Genomic DNA, 23,945 nt, shown 5'->3' with positions numbered 1-23,945 from the left:
TTTTTCTTTCCAGAATTGCCAGGAAACCGAACTGAATTATCCTTGGATCAGAGCATGCACAGTTTGTCCCCATCACCAAACACCAAAGGGCAGGTCCTTCTGCTGAGCACAGACTTGAGCCTGTGGAGGCTGGCTACCCTCAGCCTCCTGCCACACGGCTTACAAGGGGATATTCATAATGTGAATGTTCCCAGTTGTACTGCATGGCGTGTTCCTCAAGCGCTGGAAACCAGGCCAGCCCTTTGATTTGCCTCCAGCCTCACAGAGGCTCCATTCAGGGAGCCAGCGATTAATTACTGTTTGCACACAGTTGTGCGCTGTCACTGTGGCTGCATGCTGCCTGCATCCCAAACTTGGGCAACAACCTAGCAGCAGAAAGGAGTTAAGGCATGGAACACCACAGACTTCACTGGTGGGAATGCCTTCTAATGAGATGCATCTTCCTGCTAGAGACTATCACAGCCCAGCTCCTTTTTTATTTCATTATCCTTGACATCTTTAGCCATTGAATAATCAGCTACTTTGGGGGAAACACTTAATAGCTCTTCTCCTTGAAATGAAATCCTCAAAATATGGCAACAGCTCTCCGAAGAATGAAAATCAAAGCAGTGCATGGGCATTTGATATGCAGGGAATACTGTATTATAAACTTACTCTGCTTTGTTGAGCTAATTTGGCTCCAAAAAGGGTTTGAGGGATAGCTTTTGTCCTGGTGAGAAGAGCATGAAGTGGGTGGGGAGGGAGCATGTACACTACATGCATAGAAATTGTTATATTTTCCCAGTGCAACTGCTGTTAGCCTAAAGATTCCTTCAGTTTGTTCCCACAGTTTTTATTGCACTAGCCCAGGGAGCTTTTGAAGGTTACAATATTATGTTTTTATAATAAGGCTGATTATGACAGAGTTTGATGGAGCAGTGAACTTTGTTACCCAAGGGCCAAAACAAGCAGGCTCATAATGACCATACTGGTTAATAATGATTATGAAATAGTTTTAACATTCAAGACACAAATGCCATTTTCTGATTGTCTGTGGAAGATAGAAAACTATACAGCAAATAGCTGCTCCCTCTGAATGCACCAGCAGAACTTTTTATCTCTGACCTCCTGAGATGCTTTCTAATTCAAAATAACAGGCTACTCCAGGTAATGTCTTTTGGGACAGCTGTGAAGCATGGACAGGTTTCAGGTTATTCAAAGTAATTTGGTCTTTGAGTAATATCAACAGTTGTGCCATGACCAAAAAGACACACACCTTCTTTCCATAGCAAATAAATTCTACCTCTTTCTGCTTACAAGCAAAAATGTCATTGTGTCTTTATCTCTGAGGTAAACTATCTGTCCTAGAGTTGAAAATGTATCAAACCAGTTGGTACTGCCACAAGATCATCTGGGATATAAGGACCCATGGCCAGAACTCGGAGCTGATTGCACCACTGCTTCCCAGCATTGCCCACTGGCACCTTATTGCACAAACAGCCACATTGATTTAGGAGAAAACCCTCACCAGCTGAAATGCACCCACCCTCAGACCCTGGGGAGAGCACAAAGGGACATGTTTCCCTTGTTGTACCAACTTGCAATCTTACTCCTTCTGCTAGCACACTCCGACATCACCCCTAACAGAAAATCCTTTTCTAGGCCACATTGCAAAAACTACAATTTGCTGACATATCTCAGATAGCAATTGCCTTGTTACCAGCTGACACACTGCTGTACATGAGATTTCACTGAGGAGCTAGCACACTCTCTCTGCTTTCATTCAGGAGTGTATTGCTTATCCATCTCATGTGGGCAGCAAGTGCAGGAAAACCCTTGCATGATGACTTCAGAGATCTTCATCTTATCTCTGTTGGACCTGCTTCTGCTTCTACACCAAAAAACATTAGCTAGAGGGATGAAAAAGTAAAAAAAAAAATAAAGGAAAAAGGAGAAAAAAGCTGAACAACCCCTGTCTCAGTATTTCCAGACAAGGTGACATGCTGCACCTCTTATTCAGGTAACTGTTTATCAAATTGCTTGATTATAGGTGAGTGCACGATCTTTGAGAGCAAAATTAGAAGTTGCTTTATAAAATGAGTTCCTATATTGTGCCCGAATATACTTAGGACAAGATAGACTAGGAGATTAGCAATAATTTATGCATCATATAATCTACCTGGTACTGGCCTATTCTACTTTGTCACTGTGCTAAGTAACAAAGTGTCATCTTCTCACAGAGAGTAAATCCTCTACCTTACCTTCTTCTTTAGAAATATATTGAATTTTTCAGTCTAGTTCTTCATATGGCTAAGCTATACAGCAGGTGAAGATACACAGCATAAATGTGGGGGGGGTTTTTAACTCTTAAGTAAGCTGCACATTTCCACAATTACAAAATAATCACTTAGATGGTGCAACAACCCACAAGAAGTCAGGATCTTCCTATTTCGAGCAATGCAATAACAAACATAGCTGAAGGGAAATAACAGCAATGTGGGCAGCTAGAATGCTTGATTCCTTCTATAAATCCAGAAAGAGCAGACCAACGGGATATCCCTGACCATATGATGACATGCTCAGCATATAAAGCTGAGAGAAGGATAAGGAAGATGCTCAGAGTGGTGGTATTTGTCTTTCCAAGTCACCTGTGATGGAGCCATGCCTTCCTGAGAACCAAGGAGCCTGCCCACCAAGTGTTGAATAAATTCTTTGTTTCGCTTGTGTGGTTTCTGCTTTACTTATTAAACTGCCTTTATCTCAATCCATGAGTTGTCTCACTTTTACCTGTTGGATTCTCAGCCTCATCCCACCAGGGGAGTGATTGAGAGGCTGTGTGGGGCTCAGTTACCAGCTGCACCTAAAGCACAACAACCAGTCTAAGACATTCTTTTGCCCCAGTAGTTTACTGTCCAGTTCAGGGAGAAAGACAGCAACAAAGAAAGCTCGTCACATTTGTCGTAACTGGTCTGCAATTATGTCCCAGTCCAGTGAATTAAGTAGGTTGTCCATAAGTCACAATTTTTGCCTACTTACTAGCACAGCTTATTCAACCATTCATTTCAATAAAATAAATGTATTTCTGGGACTAATACAACTTAGGCTCTGAAAAGGGGTAAAACTTTACTTATTTCTGCACATTATGAGGGATTGACGGGCAGAGAGAGGCAGAGGGAGGCAGAGGGTGGAAAGAACCTTGCTCAGTCTGCCTACTGCTAATGTGTGCAGCTCAATAAGCACGGGGAGAGGCACCGGTTCATGGTGTATATCAAAATCCAAGTTAATACCCCTCATGGAGCAAAAGGAAGTGTGAAGATGGAATCATGCCTTATATGCATGGCCTTTTATTATAACTGTATCCTAGAAACACAATCAAGCAAAGACACACTTCACACACACGGTCCCCAAGTGCTTAGCTTAGCTGGCTATACAAACTGTGAGGTAGATTACCTGGTCTTCAGAGGCACAAATGTTATCTTTTTTAATGTATGCAAATGTAATGTAATTGTAGATATTATGGCAGATTATTGATAACCGCAATTATAACTCATGGGTTCCATATTGCATCCACCAAAGTAATTGGCAAATTTCCCAATGATTTTAAAAGAAACAGATTTGCTGATGAGACTCATTTCTTTCTAGGGAAGCAAAAATATCTCAAGGTTCTGTGACTATTTAAGACTGCGCAAGAAAATAAATGATCACCATAAACATCAGAAAAAAGAAAATTATTATCAATTAATCAAATGTAATTATTCAGCCTCGAGCCAGCCTGGGTCAGAGAGTTAATATCTACACCTGACTGGCCACCATTCTGCCAAGAAGCTGTTTTGATGTATTTTGGCTGTCATAACTGCTCGGCATTTGATATTAATACCCAAGATGTGTGAAAATACTCCTCAGGACTTTGATAGAGCAATTTTGGTGCAAGTGCTACATTGGTATGTGTTTGAACCCTCTGGCAGAACAGTAAACAGGAACTATTTAGTCGCAAGACTAAACTGCACTTACAAACTCTTAAGAAACTGCATGGATACTTCATTTTCTCTGTAAGTAGAAGTTCAAACAGTTTCGGTGCTTTTGTGCTTTCATTTGCCCAAAAGGTATTTCATTAATTAGTAATCACATACGCCAAAGAACACATTTCTCAAGGAGATGGAACTTTATGACCTACTGGTCTGGAAAAAGACATTACAGTAATACCTGCATATAGATTGCAGGTATCTCACAGCCACTGCAAATAAGTATGGAAATACAGCCCATTTTCACAAAGGTAACTTGCAACCCTTTACACATTCAATTTTTTGAAGTCAGTTCTCAGAGCATCCTCACAAACCTGGTATTCAGTGCTGCTGGTTCCCTCCCTGCTCAGACAGGCAGAGGTTCCCCCAAATGCTTGATACCCCAAATCTCCCTTCCCACTGCTGGGTGGGGACACAGAGGGCAGGGACAGTGTTTCTGTTTGATGGAAGAGGCTTTGGGGAGCCAGCAGCAAAACATCTCTGGAGTAGGGAGATTCCTCTGCACACCCACGGAACGCATACTGCTATAGAATCAAATTATACAGCACGTCACTTAGAAAACCACGGTCTGTCCCCACTCAGGTCCTCAACTTAGACACAGCAAGAAGTATGGTGGCTTGTGCAGCCTTGAAATAAATCAGCACCAGTCTGAAATAGGCCATGCTTTCTGATTCACAGTCCCTTTTCCCAGCTATCAGCAGGAGGAGAGGGGTGGGAAGGGATACTTTATGAATGCTGCTCAGTCAGGACAGATTCGAAGGATGTGAGTATACACACTTTTATAGTGCAAGATGAGGGTGGAAGGAGAATCCTGATACCAAAAAAGGAAGTCAGACCTTTGCAATCATTTCAGGAGGGGATGGATTATCTCCACAGTGTTTGGCAAAAAGAATGAAAGCATTTTCAGTTCTCATATTCCTCACCTCTCTTAAGATTTCAAACAAAGCATCACCCCAAAAATACCTAAAACGCATAGTTTTTGTTTCATGAAAGTGGCCAAGACCACAAGTCAAAGTGGTATGACTGTAAACAGATTTAATAAAAGGGAACTAGATTGGTTTCTTTTCACACAGTCCTTTGTCCTTTTACCTTTAATAGCAAAATTTAAGTGATCAAAGCCAAGAATTATGATCTTTTTACTTATGGATAGTCTGGAATGACGTATCCAATTTATTTAGTTGCTCATCACAGGTGCTACAAACAACCTGTGTCTGTTCACTTTGCTTGGTGAAATAAATTTTTTACAAAGGTAAAAAAAAATATCAGCGCTATGCAGGAATTTAAATTTATTTACCCTCTTGCAGAGATGGATCCCTCACAGTCAGAGAGTTATTCCACTCGAATATATCAGAGTACTTAAACTATAGAATTTGATGTTTAAAAATGAATAAATAGGCTATGCATAAGAAGAACAGCTTCAAATATTAAAGTTCTTGCTGAGAAAAATGTATTCTGTGCACCATAATGGGACTGAGATGATTGCAGAATGGCACACTTTGCCTATAGCTTATTTTCTATATGGAGTACCTGTAATCTTAACAAAAGACAGATAGACAGATAGATATCCAGATACAGTTTAAAAGAGTAAACAGCTTTTACACCCAGTAATCCTTCACACTGTGACTGCCTACACCTGGTTTTGTCTCAATATACTGCTTTTCTGTAAAATGAGGCTGGCTGGAGATACGAAATGACAGCATGAAGATTACAAACAATTTTCCACAAATATTAGCTTAAATATTTGAATTAAGAGGCTTCCAGCTATTTTTGGCCTCTTCATAACTTTCTCTTTAGGAAATAGATATATTCTTAACTCAAATTAACACAGGTGAAGACCGCAATGCAATAAAGTCAAGATTGCTTTAAAGCCCATGTCAAGTTTGCATAGCTCTGCATCACCAACCTATGTTTTCTAATTACCACCTAATGGTATTGAGTTAAGCTAAAATCCCAGCTCCCCTAATATTTTTTAACTGGCTGACTTAAACAAAAATTACAAAGGACTGTCTTCAGAGAGATTTTACTTTGAACTGGAATTAAAGAACATGGATTCTGTTTGGGTTTTGTTTTCTTTTAGTGAAAACAAGGCGTTTTTGTTCTTTTCCCATTAACAACTGAAGGACCAAGTTGCGTAAGATGCAGGGAAGATTTCGAAGATTTCGAAACAGAGTTCTTGGATGCTGGTGGAAAACAAACCATGTGCCCTGGTCCCTGCCAGCATGGTGGGGGTGGGCAGTACAGCCCTGTAGGTTTGTTCCCTTGAAGAAGGTAAAATAGCCCCTCTATCTCCTCCCCTGGCCAACCTTGGTGTAAAGCTGATTGCTTTACATCACCCTTGAACTACTGCTGCTTAATACCTTAGAACAGCATTGTTCTCAGCCTACAAACCATTCAGAGATAAAAGAAAAACACCTCCCAATTTGTTTCTTAATGAAGGCTATTTTCTGGTTGACAGCAGCTTTTGCAAATATGCACAAATTGCTCCAAAATTCATTGCTCTCTTCCACATACAACAGTGTGTGTTACAGTCACCACATTCTTTTTTCCTTTTTCCTGGAAAAAAAGCAATGAGCTCCAGTGTAGCAGGACTCCAAAGAAAACCTCCCTACAAATATATATTTACATTTAACAATGGGCATTGTCATTTCTGAACTCACAGAGGCTGAAGTCTAGGAGCAGAAACAAATGTGACTCAAAGCATCTTGACCCAAAAGCTATCCTGACACTAAGAAGCCCCAGGTGGCAATACCCAAACAATTCCTTGCCTGGCTGGTGCTACTTACTGGGAGTGGAAAGAAGACAGGTTGTCCACAGAGAAAAGCATCTGAGTATGAGCTCTTAGCAGCTCCAGCTTTTGGGTCATAGCCCAATCTTCCCTTCTTTTGATTGAGGAACATGCAGCTGAGAAAAGATGTTGGTTTAGTTTTTTTCAAGGGCCAGGAAAAAAACATGCCAATGGTTTGTGTTTTACTTAAAGCAGCAGTTGAGACTTCACAAAGAAAATCTGTGCACTTCTTATTTCTGGTTCAGAGGATTTACATGCTCTTTTTAATGATCTAGGCCTTCAGCAGTGGGGAATGCTTCCCAGTCCCCAGCTTAGTGCTCATGCAAAATTGAAGCACTTTTGAGGCAGTCTAGAGCCTACAGATGAATCTCAATGTGCAGGCAAAAAGAAATAATGGTTGTTCAGCACTTCACAAGAAGAAGAAGGGGAAATTATGGAAAAAAAAAAAAAAAAAGAAATCTATTGAAGTTCAAACATCTGGGAAGCCAACCGAGAGCGTCTGAATTTTGAACAGCATGTTTACATTCCCTTTGCATAGTGGAGGGGGGCAGGGAAATGAACAATAAATGGGTTTGTGTATAAATTTATATATAAAAATATACATCAAGTTGTTTATTTTACTGACTTACAGACTTATACGTGTTATAGATCTAAAATATGTATCTGCACATGTACATATGTACCACATCCACTTTGCATGGCTTTGAGTAGCAGAGAAAACATGAAAATGCCTTATTTCTGTGAACTTGATGCGATGACACAGTTCAGTGGCTGGTGCAGCTATTGTGGGAGCAAGGACAGTCTGAATGTGACACAAGGGGTCACTCGGGAGCCTCCTCAGCAGTGGTTTTCCTATTTTTTTAGTCTGCAATGTGCAAGAACAGCAGGTTGGGGAAGAAGTTTAAGACCCCCATCATTTTTTGCCACTGCTGTTCTGCATGCTGGGGATGGCATTTCACAGCTGACCTGGGTACCTTGAAAAGAAAGAGAAAACTAAAAAGAAAAGAAGAAAAAGGCTAGCAGCTGCTTTCAAAGCAGCTTTGTCCAGTGCGCTGTCAAGTGAAGTGACTTTCTCCAGACAGAGATGAAGCTCTGGGAATTTAATGTCTGCTCCCCCACCCATCATGTTTTCAGGGTTGTGCCAGGGCAGCAGTCAAAACACCAGCTCCTGAACACCAGGAGGTTTTTCTTAGTTCGTAGTGAACAAAGGAATCACAGCAGGAAGGCGTGCAAAGGGGCAGCCCGGTGGTCACAGAAGTCCTTTGGTGTGTACACGTTTCTAGGTACAGCACAGTTCATGATACTCGTCACCTAGAGGGGGGTACCAGGGATGCAAGCAAGTTCCTCTGCAGATCCATGTGACTTGAAAAAAAGACCTTTTAAAATATGTAAGTAAATGCCATCTATAGTATCCCTGTAAGTCTAGCTGCCTCCTTTTACACTTTTTTTCCTAGGTACCCACCGCTCTGAATTCCAATACTAGTTTCCACCTTAGTTGAAAACAAAAGCACTAAATCTAACCCCCAAAACAAACCTGATCCATTTCTAGGCATTGCTGTTCCTCAGGGCTGGCAGTCTTTACTCCTCTTCAGAGGAGAGTGCAGCAACCAACCCAGGTGCAGCATCAGCCTCATTACAAAAACATAATTATACAAGTCACTGGGAACCCAGAAACTGCAATCAACCAACCGAGAGCCTCTCTGAATCAAAACCTGGGAGCAAAAAATAGAAGAGGCTGCAAGGGCTTAAAGACTTGTATTCAGGGGGTAGGAGAGACAGAAGAGTCTGACAGAAGACTCACTTTCTACTCTTACAATCAAAACATGAAGGGCATGAGCAGTTACGAGGAATTGTGAAAGACATTCCAACAAAACCTGAGGAGAAAGAGCTGCAGGTAACCTTGCAGGTGAATGGCAACGCTGCTGCTACTTACCACATCATGCTGCTCATTTATGTACAAATTGGGAATGCAAGGGAATGACAAAATGAATACAGGCAGTGAACCTCTAAAGGCAGCACAAAATTAGATCCTGGACGGGTCACAGCAGCGTGTGATAGGCACCTCGCTTCCCCTTCAGTATTAGCGGTGATTTGGCACCCTACCTGCACAGCAAAAATAGCCTCACTAAATCTGATCTATGTGCACGGCTTTGCTCCATACAAATGCGCTTTTTTTCCTAAAAAAACATTAAAAATATAAAAAAAGGAAAGGATTTCTCCAATGTAGTTTTAAAGAATAAGAATTCTTCTTCGGATGATGATTTCTCTGCCTAATGAGCTAATAGAGGAAAACACAGAAGATAGCACTCAGGTAACTGAGATAACAAGCTTAGACAGATATCAAGGGAGTCTGGAAAGCACTTGAATGTTTAGCACAGTCACTAAGACCTCAATGTCTCTAAACGGTGTTAGACCACAGCCACATACCCTGGCTGCATCAGACTGTAACTTGTTTGCCCAGAAGAAAAAGTAAGGTATCATTTTGACCTTCCATTTTCCTGAGTGTTTTCAGGTATTTTTGCGAAGAAACTACAGATCTACTAGTCCTACACATTCTCATACTTAATTAACTGAAGAAACTACACTTACAGGATGCAGATGTTCCTGCCAGGGTGCTACTTGAGGTGCAGCACTTTTGTTTGACAGCCCACAAGACCTTGGATGTGCTCTTCTTTTCCACCCTGCTCTTCTTTTCTGCCATTACTGTATCCAAGAAACAGCTGTTTTCCATTTAGGCCAGTAGGTGCAGGATGGAGACTAAGCTTTGGGACTCACTTCCAAATCAAGATCACATTTATGAGCCTTTCAGGCATCAGACCACCCTCGCCGCAAGGGCTCCAGATCCCACACAAAGGGCTCAAAAGGAGCTGGGGAACATGGATGGAAAAAAGAAGCATTGCTGTGCAAAGTTGTGGCTAGTCTGAAGCTGTGGTGGGTGGACTGATGTCAAAAGACGTCTTTTGGAGAATTAATGGGATTATGAGTGTGTAACAAAGGGTTTAATGAAGGAAAAACTTGAGGAGATAGATGTAGACTGGAAATATTCAAGGGGCTATCTTCAAAAGCTTCAGATGCACTAGGCATCCATATTCCTCTTCTAATTATTTTAAATAACTTTATTTCCGGTCTCAGATTTGTTTTTCTACAAGCCTACAGGAAACCTCCAGGACAATCAGGCAAACAGCTGCAGATAGGAAGTTAATGCTGCCATAAGAAATGAATAAATATCCTAAAGCTTTTATCTTTTGGTCCCAAAGCACTTTGCAGAGGTAAATAACAGAGACACTGAGTGATTTGCACAGATATGTGGTGAATACACAGAAAATCTGGAATGGGCAAATGACCCTTCCCATGGGCCCATCATTACTCAGAGGAGGAGCGTGACAGGGATTAACTTACAGGAAGAGTAGCTCCCTCTGTTAGCATGCCTGAGTACCCTGAAGGATAGAGCAAGGCTGGGAGAACATGCCCCAGTCAGATTAGCACCAGGAGCGTTTTTAAGGTCCACTGCTGCTGTATGCAAAAGTGGCTGGGCACACACACCCACAAGAAAAAGATCTGCTGGAAAGGGCAGCAGTAGCAGGAGGACAGGCAGGTCTCAATGGCTATGAACACAAAAAGAAGGTGTCTTGGTCTAAGAGCTGGATGCAGCCTTCCGCAAAGGCTTAGAGGGACAAAACCCCCTCATACAACAGTTTGATTAAATAATAAATTATTGTTATGTTAAAGCATATATTTTAAGTGAATACTATACTCAGTTGAGTCTAAACACAAAAACCATCAAGTCTTTTGCAGGCCTTTAAAGAAAAAAATAATTTCCCTGGGCTTGGGGCATGGCTTGGTATTGCCTGTAAGATTTGCTTCCAGAAGCAAATATCTAGTCCAGTGGTCTTATTCTGTTTACAGAAGTTTATTTCCCTTCTTCAGGTATGGCCTGACCTTAGCAATTTCTCCACTTACTTCAACGAAAAACCCCCACTGTTTTAAATGTACGTCCTAGAAAATGGTGGTTCTCTACCTCTCTGTGTGTTTCCTCTGATGCTTCCAAAATGGCTACTTTTTCTGTCCAAATATACTAATTGCTCAAGATAAAAGTGCAAACTTTGTCTTCTTGAAAACACTGTCTGCAGCAGCTTTGTTGATGGGTATTCCCTTGATCTGGGTGAGGGGAAACCACATTCCCAGCAGCTGATTTTGAAGATGCTCTTGCAGCAGTAATGGGCACAGGGCTCCTCTTCCCCAGGAGAGCTGCCTGTCAGGACACAGGGAGCGACAGGCAGAAAGAAGATGGCCCAAGTGACAGCAAAAAATGTCTGCAACTTAAATTTCAAGTAGGAAAAAACCCCTGGGTTTCTCCATATATTTTATGGAAGTAAAGAGCCTGTATTTCCCCAGAGAGTTCCAGTTCTTTGGAGAAACAGAGTTATGTGCTTCATTCTGCACCACCCGCAGCCTTTCAGACCATATGTATATAAGCATGTTTCACTTGCAGCAACCTTCCAAAGAGGGAACAGACTTCAAATTATGGAAGAAAACAGATTGTAGTATCAATTCTAACCCACATCTCAAAACTATTAATAGGAGCATTTGGGAAGAGATACTCAGGCACATTTTTAAATTTCCTTGAAACGAGCTGGATTAGAGCAGAGTATTGAAGGAGCAGAGCTGAAAATTGGCAATACGTTGCTGAGAAATAATTATTTTGTATATGGGTGCTTGATGTCTGTAATGGATTTGATCCAATGATAAATGGAAAATAAAATGACTTCTGACAATGGCAGAATGAAAGCAATCCTTATTTATGATGTGTGGCTACCCTTACTAACATAACCCCAAGGTATTCTACCTCAGAGAATGAAAATATTGCAGGCTAGGTCTAACTGCAGCATTCAGCATCACTTGTTATCTGTGTAGTGAAGTTCATAGGGACACTGGTCACATTTGCTCGGAAAAATAGCTTTTTCCTTATCTTATGGATTCTTCAAAAATAATACAGAAAATTAGGAGGCTACAACATGTCAAGAAGCAAAAGAGATTAAGTAAAAAAGATGGCCAGAGAAAGAAAATAGCTGTAAGGAAAGGAAGATCTAGGGGTAAAAGAAATGAGTAAAACATTATCCCTCCACATCTCTCCCTGAGCTGTGCTTACTTGGGGATTGGAGGCACTGGAATTTTGTATTTGGGCTGCCAAATTAAGTTCTTCAACGCTGTTATTCAAAGACATGCAATACTAAGAAATAACGGCTTTTCTTTTTTATAAAAAATACTAAGACAAACAAATATGACTTCTCAAAATGAGAGGCTGTATAATGATCTTTGCTGTACAATCAGAAGTCCCAGCTTAAACAACGTCTGTGACTTTTGTCATTAGGGCAATGCAGCCTTCTAATATGTGGTGTGACAAACACCAAAATAAATGGCTTTCATGAGATGTACACACAGAGAGGAAGATGAAGCCACAGAGCCTTTTGTGCTGGGAGTGATTTTCCTGCTTCTGTACATGGTGCCAGAAGAGCACAGTGACTGTGAAGCTTTCCCCCCTTGGCTGCCTTGGCTGCAGGATCTTGTAAGAGCTCTTTTGAAGGCAAAAGGGCAGATGTCAATCCTTGATCTTTCTGGGGAGAGGGTGATCTATTAAAGACTTGGCTAGCTGGGTATCTACTCCCTCGACAGGCTGCCAAACCCATTGCTTAAGATAACAAACTCCTATTTGCCAGATCAATGCTGACCCTACGGCAAAAGCTCAGTCTCCTTTCGTTGAATCTGCAAATCATCCAAAAATACTTTATTAATTGGGAATGGTAATGGTGGGAAGTAAGTGTCAGAATCTCAGTGGCTGTGTAAAGAAACTGAAAAAAAAGAAGTCAGGTTTCTCTCTGAAAAGAAGTGTGTATTTGTCCACTCCAAGTGCAGTTTGATAAACCCTTGTAATCAGACAAAAGGGGGGGGGGGGGGCAGGGTGGTCATCAGCAAACTCCCCAGGCCCTCCTCTCCCTATACATCCCAGCAGAGGAAGACAGACAGTGTAGGCAAACAATAATGCTGGCTGAATTGCCCAATATGTCTATTTAATTAGCACTTTACGAATCACAAAAGTTTTCTCCTTGCTTGAAGGAGAGAGAAGAACATGTCCCTGGCATTGCAGAGGGCAAGAGGGGGTTTATAGACCATTTCACCTTAATAGTTAAGGAGGAAATGTTGCAATGCATATCCAAACTGGAAAGACAAAAAACCCCTCCAGATCTTTTTCTGCTTTTCTCTTGTACATCACTGGGATGTGGGGTCTGATATAGCAGTATGTAATCCCTCTGTCCAAATGAAAGGGGTGCAAGACACTGATTTTCTATACATGCACAATTCTCTCACCACTGCAGAACCAGCATGCATGTTTTGGAAAATATTTCTCCATAAAAGCACACATGCAAAGCAAAGTAACAGAATCACAGAATGGTGTGGGTTCAAAGGGACCTTTAAGGTCATCTAGTTCAAATGCCCTGCAATGAACAGGGGCATCTTCAGCTAGATCAGGTTGCTCAGAGCCCCATCCAGCCCGGCCATGAACATTTCCAGGGATGGGGCATCTACCACCTCTCTGAGCAACCTGCTTCAGTGTTTTGCCATTCTCATTGCAAAAAAATCTCTTGCCATAGTCATTTTCAGAGGTACAATAATGTGGAAAATGTGCACAAATTGCTCTAACAATTATTGATGCTACTGAACTTCCTGCCCTGTAACAATGGAATTTTCTTGCCCACAAAAGCACCAGTTCTGCAGGGCTCCTTTTATTTTTGTTGCTGTTATCTTTCATGACAGTCAGCCATAAAATCAAATGTTCCCTCAACAGAACTCTCATATTTGTTTTTTAAAACCAGTGTTCTTATTCTTTCCTACATTAATGGGAAAATATTCCAGAGACATAAAGGCATAAAAAAGACGATGACCTGCCTTGTATTTCACATACATAGGAAATGAAAGAGTCAAAGATGTGCACCAGACGTTTCCAAAGCCCCCATTTGACTTCTTTATGAAAACGCTTAGCTTTTTCCATAAAGAAGAAAAATTCCAGTGAGTCTGAGGATTTAAAAACAGAGTGTAATGATCTTCTCTGTAAAGCCTCTGGTTTCTCAGACTCGATCAGTGTAAAATATTTTGCAAGGCTCTCTCTTCAGGCTAATTTAATTAAATAAAGTGGTACTAGAACACCCTGTCACTATTACGGTTCTCATCCTCTCCAGCCAGACGGCAACAACTCCCACAGAGTCCCCATGCATGTTCTTTACAGCAAAGCTTTACCCACTGTTTAAAAATACCCCACAGTGCAAAGTATATATAACTATTACTCTTATTTTTTGCCTTCTCTCTTTCACAAAGAAAAAAAAAAAACAGAGAAAAATTATATAAATATTTTCCTCTCTAAAAAATTAACCTTCTTAATACATACAACATTTCTATCTAGCATCTCTCTTCAATGAGAGCCTGGCTGCACACTAATTCCATCTTGTGTGCCATTGCTATTGCTGTGCTGTTTTCTCTGGTCTCATCAATGACAGAAACAAATTTGCCTTATGAGAAGAGTTAATCATCTCTACATAGATTTCATTCCTGGGCACAGGCTCAAAGTCCATGAACACATAATCTTTTGCAAATCAAAACCTATTTCTGTCTTTCATGCATCATTTACAATCCCAAGATGATGTACTGCTAGCATCACACCTGTATTTTAGTTCGCTTTCTTCCTGATTACTTGTCCTTTAGAAAAGAAAGCACAAGTGACCTTTACTCCTTTCCTCTCATATTTTATTGTCTGTTTGCCTTGTTTTCCTTTGCTCTGCTTGTCTGTGTAAAGAATTGAAAGCCTGGTTCCAACCCAGCAGCAGAATATCTCCTCAGCACGATCCTCTTTTCATAAGGAGGCAGAACAGAACTGAAGAACAATAAAATACCAGGAAAGAAGAAAGCACAGAGTTTTCCCACAGTTGCTGGATTACACGACTGACCCTGCAGAAACACTGTGTGAGTGAGATCCCTTTGAGCCCCAGGTTACCCATGTGAAGTCTAGACCTAATCTGGTTTGTGGGCAATTTCTCCTGCCTCTCTAACCACAAGCCTGCAGGCAGCAGCAGCAGCAGCGTAGGCTTGGACTGCCATCCTTACATCACCCTCTGAGCAGCTCAGTCATTACTGCTGTGCCCTAGGTTACAACTGTACTAGCTAGTCAAAAACAGCGAAAGAAACCAAAATAGTATCAAAAGTGATAGAGTCCAAGGGCTCTGCCAGCCTGACTGGTGCAAGCTGCCAAGCTGGTATCTCCTTCTTCGGGCACCAGAATGAACCCTCACAGTCACTGTCTCCTGCAATTTTTTTCTACAGCTTCATCTTCAGCGAATATATTTTCCTGAGCTTCCGTTGCTTTAAAGAAAACACTATTTTACCACAACCTGAATTAAATTCTTTACCCATTTCTATACCAATTATGTTGCTATGAGCCCTACATTCCAAATCTGCCTACAGGAAGGTGCACAAACGCTGTGACATGCATTAACCAATATTCTGGCAACAACCAGGCTGACTGACATACTTGGGTTTTGATGACAGTTTCGTTTTAACAAGCTATTGGTATGACTAAGTTTGTGGCTCTTGTGCTAATAACCTGATGTGCACAGCTTTGACACCCTCTTCCCCCCACCCAACTCCAGTAGATTATATTAATCTTTAATTGGATATGGTTCTCATTTGCATATAATTGTTGTTGTTTGTTATGCAAAGTATTTGTCCTCTAAAATATTTTGATGTATCTCTTTTAGAGATTGGCCTTTTACACTTGTAGAATGCAGTTTGCTTTATGGCGTCACCAAGTTTTCCCACAATGAGATTTTTGAGAAAAAAAGAATGAATATTTCACCTGTAGTGAAAAATTTTCGTGTTTCTAAATGCTGATGTTCACAAAAGCTTAAAAAATCAACCCAGTCATAGCTCTCCTTCTGTTTGCCCTTCATTCCCTTGGGCCCCCATGGAGTAAAAATCCCTGAAGATGTATTAAGCAACATGAATTTTTTTTTTTTTAGTGTTTCCCCAGCAGTCAACTTGTGGAAAAGCCAATTTTAACAAATGAATATGCAGGCCCCAAGTCTAATACAGACTTGTTTTCTACAGCCTTTCTTCCTACACCCACCTTCTCTTTTTCAAGTGAGAGTACCAAGAAAAGCTTATGCTTTTGATCTCTGTGCAAATAAATGAGCTGAAACAAATAAAACCTGGTTCACAAGAGACTTCCAAGACATCTGGTGGAGTTATTTTTCTAAGTAATTAGACCAAGTGGTGGGGTAATTCCCAAATGGAAAGCACCTTCTTGCTTGGTATCCAGTTATTTCTCAGAGCCATCAAAACAGCCGTAAGTCCTGCTTCTCTCCTTGCATGTGTCTCAGACTCTATTGATTACCAGTCTTCCCAAACACTGCTTTATTACTCAAGTTTTTAAAACCTCCCCCATTTTTTTTTTTTTATGCTATGAGGATCCTGTTTTACTTCCATGACTGCTGGTGGGATTTCTGGTATTGACTGAGGAGGGATGCTAACCTACTGTAGTTCTCCATCTAACAGGCTCTATGGAGCAGGCAGAGAAGCGCAATGAATAACAGCCAGGTGCTTGCTCTGGATCAATACACTGCTCTAAAGTGTGCCCAGGTGTCCTTTCTCCTTCTTTCTTGATGAAAACTGATTAAAGTTCTCCTTTTTTTCTCATATCTCCCTAAGAAAACATCATTCTAGTAACAACCCAATTGCTCTTTGACACTTTGGGGAGAATGTGGTTCTTGGGCTGTGACAACAACACAGTGCAACCACTGTGAATTTGTGACACTGGAGAAGTGAACTGGGAGTAGACCTGTCTTAAGAAAGGAATTTCATTTTGTTTGTGCATAGTTCTGGTTTTTTGGTTTCAGACGTGGTCAGGGTGCTCTACACTTCTGTTTCACCAACTGCCCTGGATGCAGACATCACCTCTGTGCTGTGACAGGAACATGTTGTAATGCCAGATATAGAATTCACAGATGTAACGGGAGTAAAGAAAAGCAGCTGCCATATGAAACAGCTGCTTGATTACAACAGTGGGCTTGACATTAATGGTGTTAATTCCCATCCCTTCATGACGTAACACAAACTCACCAGAGGTTTCATCTACTCTCTCGTCCACCACATGGTCCTTCTGATGAACCCACTCGCTGTTGCACTTAAAATAGATCTGTGTGGCTGGGCTTGCTTTGCAGTACAGATTCACGGGCTTGTTCTTCACAATGTAAGCCTCTTCGGGTTCGATGAGGAAGTGGGGCAATGGCTCTGGAGGATCAGATGGAAAAGTTTCTGGAAGCTCATGAAAAAAGTCGTCATCTGTAAAGGGAAAATGAAAGAACCAAAATTCAGCTGGCAGACACTTGAAAAAACTTTGTGTAAATCAAAAAAGGTGCATACTTTTTGAATAAAATGTTTTCTTAGGAGCATCCCTAAACTGAAACTTAGATGCACTATTGTTTCCAGACTTCTTCCAAAGAAGAAAATTGTTCTTTACATCCTGAGCTTTCTTTCCTCTCTGTGATGTGACAGGGATGTGCACATTCACAGTCTGGGATCAGTCCTTTTTTACCATCATTGGCAATACCAGCAATAAAGCTTTGTGTTAAAGCTTGGGAGAGTTGCCTGCAAAGCCATAAAGAGAAATAATAGAAACTTTCGGAGGCTTCAAGGTCACATTTTCAATAGTGACTTATCGCACTGCGTAATCAGGTGCGTGCAATAGCTGCTGGCAGCTGAGGCTGGTCCAAATAGGAAATAGCACCTTTTGTTTCAGATGAGCAATTTGAAATCTGCTCTAAGGGCAAAAGACTAAATGCAAGTCCAGTCTGCACCTGTTTGTTCATACTCTGACTCTCCTGCTAAGACTGCTGATGAAGGTGCCAAGCTATGCTTTATTTACTCTGTCTGTAGTACATTGGCCTGGGCAGTCTTGCTATGGAGAGGACAGAGGACGTGGGAGCTGGGACATGGGGCAGGGCAGCTGTGACATGGTGACATTTTGGGCCAACACGGACACATGCTATTGAGATAAGGAACCTCAGCACCTCTCTGGTGCTGCTGGTAAAGAATAAAGTCAATGAACGAAATCTGGAGAAAGAGGAAAACAATCCATCGTGTGGGAGGCAAGACTGAAAACACTGAATGTGTCTACCTTCCTTTCTCCCTCTCTCTTCACAAATCCTCTTTTACAGCCTCTTTTACATCCCAAAGGGGCAGAGGAAGTCTTCCATATCAGACAGCACCAAACTCATCGGAGAATAACCCTCTCACCATTTCTCTCCCCACCTTCCATCAGAGCTCAAGAACACCCAAGAGGCTCTGAGCAGCAAAGCAGTGGGCGGGGGGAGGGGGGGCAACTCCTGACAGATCCACCAGCATCAAGCTGGCAGTTCTGAAAGCCTCATTCAATCTCCCCTTTCTACCTCTGACGCAGTTATCCTTATACCTAGTGATGGATGCTGATGCTGATCAATAAAACACCTCGGAACATCCAACTGAAAATACTGGCAGGCTATCTCCTCCCTGCCAGTCTTCATGAAGATGAAATGCTAGACGGCTCCCTCCCCGAACCTGAGACTTCCCTGTGCAGGCCGTGTCCAGAATTACAAGGGGCATGACTCTCCTTCCAGATACTGCTTTTCAGAAAGACAAGAAGGAGCAGGGACACATGAAGGAGAGAGGGGAAGAAGGTAATATTGTACCCATCCATGCTGTATGAAGGTAAACTGCATGTCTTTATCAGTGATGGGAATACCTTACAGAGTAAATCATTTTGTGAATCTCCCAAACTGTTTATGAAGAGAACACATGTTCACCTTTTTTTTTTTCATTTTTATTTCCTACCCTCCCCTCCCCCCCATATTAATTTAAAAATACTCCAGTCCTTCTCAGTGTCTCATTTTATAAGGGAGTATCAGGCCCTGACTCACTAATGCATCACTCCCTGAGAGTTAATAGAAGGGAACTGGCTCAAAGATAGAAAAAAGGGCCAATAAATAAGGCCTGACATTTTTCTAGCAAAAGGAAAATCTCTGACCAACTATAACACTTCAATTTCCATCTCCAATTAATCATTTCCAGAGACTCAAATTAAATTTAATTTTTTTATCATTTTTCCATACTTCCTTTTATTTCTGCAGTTTCCTTTTCACTCTGACCACACCAGCCTCCTTCTTCTGCTATCCTATTTCCTCTCATCATTAGGTATTTCTTCCTTGCTCCATTTTACTCCCCATTTTTTTCCAAAAACAAAGACGAGTTACAGTAAGTTAGCAGGAGTCCTCATGTGATTTCATGACCACGGGACATGTCTGAACTGAATCAAGAGGAATTTTGGCATTCCTCATCCCCTTCCATGCACACGTCCCCTCTTCCCCTCTCCCACATGCTGCTCTGTAGACATCCACAACACAGAAACATTAGAGATGAATCATTTCCCCTGAATTGCCACAGGACGTATCTTTTTCTTCTGGTCATTTAATTGCAAATCAGCAAGCAGACAGATGGAAACTAACAAAGCACACATATGTTTTATAATTAAACAAGTACTGCTTCACTAATTTCTGGTGACTGGAAGAACAAATGTACTTATTTTCAGCACTAAATTTCTGCACATTATCAAAGGCAATAATGACAATGCCTGACCAATTAACTGCACCTTATCAAAGACAACTAGCAAGTCTAAAAGGAGGGATCAGCAAGCTGCAAAAAAGAAACAAGGTTGTTTTCAAAATTATTTCTTTAATCAGCCTGGAAAACCTGTGTGGGTTTTGGCTTTTCCTTCTGAAGGTAACTACTTCTAAAGTTTAGATATTATTTGTATGTATTCAAAGTACTGCCCAGCACATTACAATCTAGTCTCCCATTTTGGTTGTGGTGATAGCTGCTTCTCTCCACCAACCTGGCATCCTGCAGTCAGGTACAAGCCTGTTTTCTTACTGTCTTCTTGCTGTGATTCCTCCTTACTCTTTTTGAGCAATAATAAAGCTCAGCTTTATTTTTCCACACTCTTTCTCATTTCTATCAAGAGGCATCTGAACCACTCTTAAATGTTAGGGATATAGATGGAAACCATTCACAAACTGTCGCACAAATAGTGCTCAAAGGCTGCCATGTCCCTGGAAACTGGCATTTAAAACTGTCAGTTTCAGAAAAAAATTTAAGATAGTAGCTAAGGGGTTTTTTTCTTTTTAAACCTGAGAATGCTCGTTCAATCCTTGCCCTCATAATGCTGCTGTTAATAGCAACAATAGTGTTTTTTTATAGAGCAGTTTCTCAAGAGGAACATAAAGATTATCACCACGACTGGGTTTGGCAGAAAAAAAAATAACAATCCCACTGTAAAGCTAGTCCTCCCTCCACTAGCACTGAGGGACCCTTGCTCCTGCTTTTCACTGCTGAAAGGTAACAGGTGGCTTAATCAGCCTGTGTGAACCACAGCAGGAAGTCATTGGTGTTCCCAAAGAGATGGGGTCAGGTGCTGCAGGGAGAAAAAGCACCCCTCCCCTCTCATGAAGGCACACCAGCTGCCGCCAGCTGAAGTGGCAGGATGGTGGTTGACAGGTAGAGAGGGTGTGCAGCCCCAGTTCCCCTGTGCCAGGCTGTGACTTGCTTCTCAGGATGAGAATCTTTTGAGGAGGAAGAACCTTAAATCCCCTCATGATGGCTTGCACATCACACCAGGCACAGCTGTGTCACAGCTTGGACAGCCAGCCAATCCAGCTGCTGATCTGGGACAGGGTTTTAAGCCATCAACCTTAACACACATCTTGGAGCCCAGTCTTGCATTTCATTTTTTGAATTACAGTGATATGCTGTTGTGCTTTCATTGTAATGCTCACAGCAACATGCAAGAATAATTATAACATTAGTGTAATTATATAGCAAAATATTCCTAAAAATCCAACACAGAGAATGTCAATATAGGACATTTGACTGTGCTGGGATTTTTTGCAGTTCTTTAGAGAACAAGATCTGGTAACACCAAAGCAGTCTAACAAAATTATGTTTCCATGAGGACACAGTTTCTGACAACTGAATAAACACTTCCATTAGTTTCTCCTGACCAGCTCTACTTAAACACAGGACATTCCTCTCTCCATACAAAAACCAAACTCTGATTTAGATTTTTCAGGGGTGATTTTGTTATAACCGTGAAGCCTCTTGAGCCAGTTTCTGTAATTTGGATGGGGGTTGCCTCTCACTGTGTGCTCCATTGCTATATGAGGGGATAAATCTTGCCTGAGACTTTGATCTGCGTCCTCCTGACAGTTATCGCTGGTTATTTAAAATGTTCATCTCCCAATGGTGCAACAAAGCAGCAAACTTTATAACTCTCTTATTTAACTCTCCTAAGTAGTTGGACATTTTTTTTCTTTTGTCTGGAGGAAAAAAGCTAATTAAACCATTTGGGAGTGATCTGGGAGTGTAGATACAAACAAACACTAAAAATTCACATACTTGATTTCCAGTCATTATGACAATGTCATGTGCAGCAAGTTCCCCTTACAACCTTGATCAAACACAAACACAAGACACACATTGTTCTCCCCTGTCGTAACAAATCCCCTTCTGTGCTCAGTAACTTTGAGCTGCAAATTTACTTCTGCAGTATGCCACATTCATCTTTATTTTCACATAATAAAGTGTACAGCCCATCTGTTGTTATTGACTGATTTATATTAGCAAGACAAAAGATCTGATTAATGGTACTGCTAAACTGGTTCCAGTCATGCAATTCATTCATATTAAGAAAATAATTTTTTTTAAAACCACTTTAATATATAAACTTCGTTTGGAATTTTTATTTTAGTTGCTGGCCCAAATACAGATACACTTTTTTATTTGCCTTCTGTAGTATCTGGCAACTCTGCTTTTTAAAAGGAAGGTCAAATTCCAATCTATAGGAACGGGGGAAATGCCACTGAAATCAGCATTAAGACAATCTGGCATGGGCTGTCACATATAGGAGTTTTAGCTTAATTTTAGTTCAGTTTTCTTTTAAGGTAAAACAAATCTTTGCCTAAGTCAGGAACCTTTTGATGTTAGGAAAGGTGTTTATTCTTTTCATGCATTTGCCTCTAAAACTGTACATGTTATATCTCTCCATGCATAACAAGTGAAAAGAGACTTAATGGTATATTTCCCCTTTTATGGATTAGTATCCCTGCTCTAATCTGTGGCAGGAAAATATTGTGCTCCGTACACCAATCTATTCATCTCTAGATCACTAGTTTTATTACTATATATGAAGCTTTAATTCCCATCAACCCAGCATATAACTCAGTACGTATCTGAACTGCGAGACTTGAACTATTATTGCTTAGATGATAATATATTGGACCATTATCTCTTCATGTGAGACCTGAAGCAAATTCTTCTCAAATGGAATTTACTTCAGAATGATTCAAGAGCAATTTAAAATGAATGGCTGCAAAGTTAATTCTATTTGCATTTGGATGCCCATCACTTGGCATGATCATTCCCTGAGTGTTGCAAGAAAGGCAGCTGGAGTTCACTGTATGGATGGGATTTCTGTTCAGGTTTTAATGTTATGATTAAAAAGCTTTCTAGAGCAACAAGTACTGTTTACTGTGAAATTAACAGCAGGTGCTAGCTCAGCCAGACAGCTTATCAGGATGGGTTTGGATTACAGCGCACACTCTTTCAGGAAAGGAAAATTGCTCGGCTGGAAGCCCTTTAGTTGCAGGGTTTTCTATCCTCCTAGGAAGGGCATGCAGTGCCACCAAATGGGAAGCAAGGAAGCAAAAAATACTGTATGCCACAGAGCCTGCCTCCACCTTACAGGACCGTAACACCATGGAGCTGTGAATCCAACATAAGGCCAAGCCGAATAAAAATTGGGAGAAAACAGGACTTTTTCTAAGAATCATTTATGAATAGTTTCCATACCAAAAGGCCCTCTCAACCCTGCCTCAGCCCTGGAGACCACACAAGGACAGAGAATGGGCACAGCAAAGTGTAGCCTGTGCCCTGAAAGAGAAAGCACATTTTCCTGCCTTGACCTGGGGAGAAGGAGAGTGGCTTTCTCAGCCCTTACCTTCTGTCAGCCCTGCCTGTGGGTGACTGCAAGGTGAGCATGCAATAAGGCATTCACTCCTTATTCTTCAGCACTTCAAAAGGGGAAGGTATCCCCAAACAGCTCAGGAAGACCGTAATTTTGCAACAGCAAAATATTTTGGCCAGCCTCAGAGGCTGGCATCCGCTTGCTTGTAGCAGTATTCACTTGCAGGCCTTTATGTGCCTAAAGATGAGGCTTGGTTTTGCAGCAGCCCACAAACCAGATGCTTGCTGAACTTTGCTGGACCCTCCTGGGAGCAAGGCCAAGGGAATTTCTGACTCAAATTTACTGAGCACCCACAAAATTAAATGCTCTTTTTGTCAGGGAAGGCAGAGTGCAGGCACAGTCTGGGAGAAGTGACAGAGAAATCGATGGGGCATGCAATGTTCATCTTTTTTGGGTGACTTCAGTCCAGAAACAGAATAAATAAAGACCACAAAGAGGAATTAACTTTCCCTGCACCTGCAGTAGCTCAGTGAAGACGCTCCTAGCACATCTCAGCGTAACAACACATCCCCAGGAGGTCAAACCCAAGCTTTGCATGCACTTAAAGAATGAAGAACATATCCACTGAGTGGCTACACATCAGAAGGCTACTGGGCAAAAGTCTCCCCCTCAAACACAGGAACATCAAAGAAAAGCCAAATGCATCCTTTCCTATCCTTCTGTACCCCTAGCAAAAAAGGAACTTTCACAGCAGCACAGGAATCAATACTTGATCCATGGTCAGCCACAGGCACCAACCTGGAGGCCTTTCAAAAACCCAGGAAATGGGCATCTCAGACATCGGAAATACTGGATTATTGGCTCAACTAAAGAGCCCAGGAAGGAGGTTTCTGTTATTTGGAGACAGGCCTACTATACAGACCATCCTAAATGAGTAAGCCTAGCAATACCTAATACAGTAAACGTGCTTGCTATGTCCACCATACCCCAACCAGCCTTTCTCAGAAAGCTGTGAAGAGCTGAAGGGGAGAAGAAAGCACCATGCTTTCCCTTTTAACAGCAG

The 23,945-nt window shown here is 41.4% G+C and overlaps 1 protein-coding gene across 2 annotated transcripts in view; it reads right to left on the bottom strand.

Moving 5' to 3' along the window:
• UNC5C (unc-5 netrin receptor C) overlaps positions 1-23,945 on the bottom strand; it is a 253,839-nt gene that overhangs the window by 78,126 nt on the left and 151,768 nt on the right. For both annotated transcript variants that reach the window (XM_032109034.1, XM_032109035.1), the window contains exon 2: positions 16,951-17,172. In XM_032109034.1, the coding sequence (XP_031964925.1) occupies positions 16,951-17,172 (222 nt within the window). The remainder of the gene's footprint in view (positions 1-16,950; positions 17,173-23,945) is intronic.

This window comes from Corvus moneduloides, chromosome 5 (genome assembly GCF_009650955.1).
Source record: "Corvus moneduloides isolate bCorMon1 chromosome 5, bCorMon1.pri, whole genome shotgun sequence".
Lineage (NCBI taxonomy): Eukaryota > Metazoa > Chordata > Aves > Passeriformes > Corvidae > Corvus > Corvus moneduloides.
The sequence above is the reverse complement of the archived record's forward strand: the minus strand, read 5'-3'. Positions and strand labels throughout refer to the sequence as shown.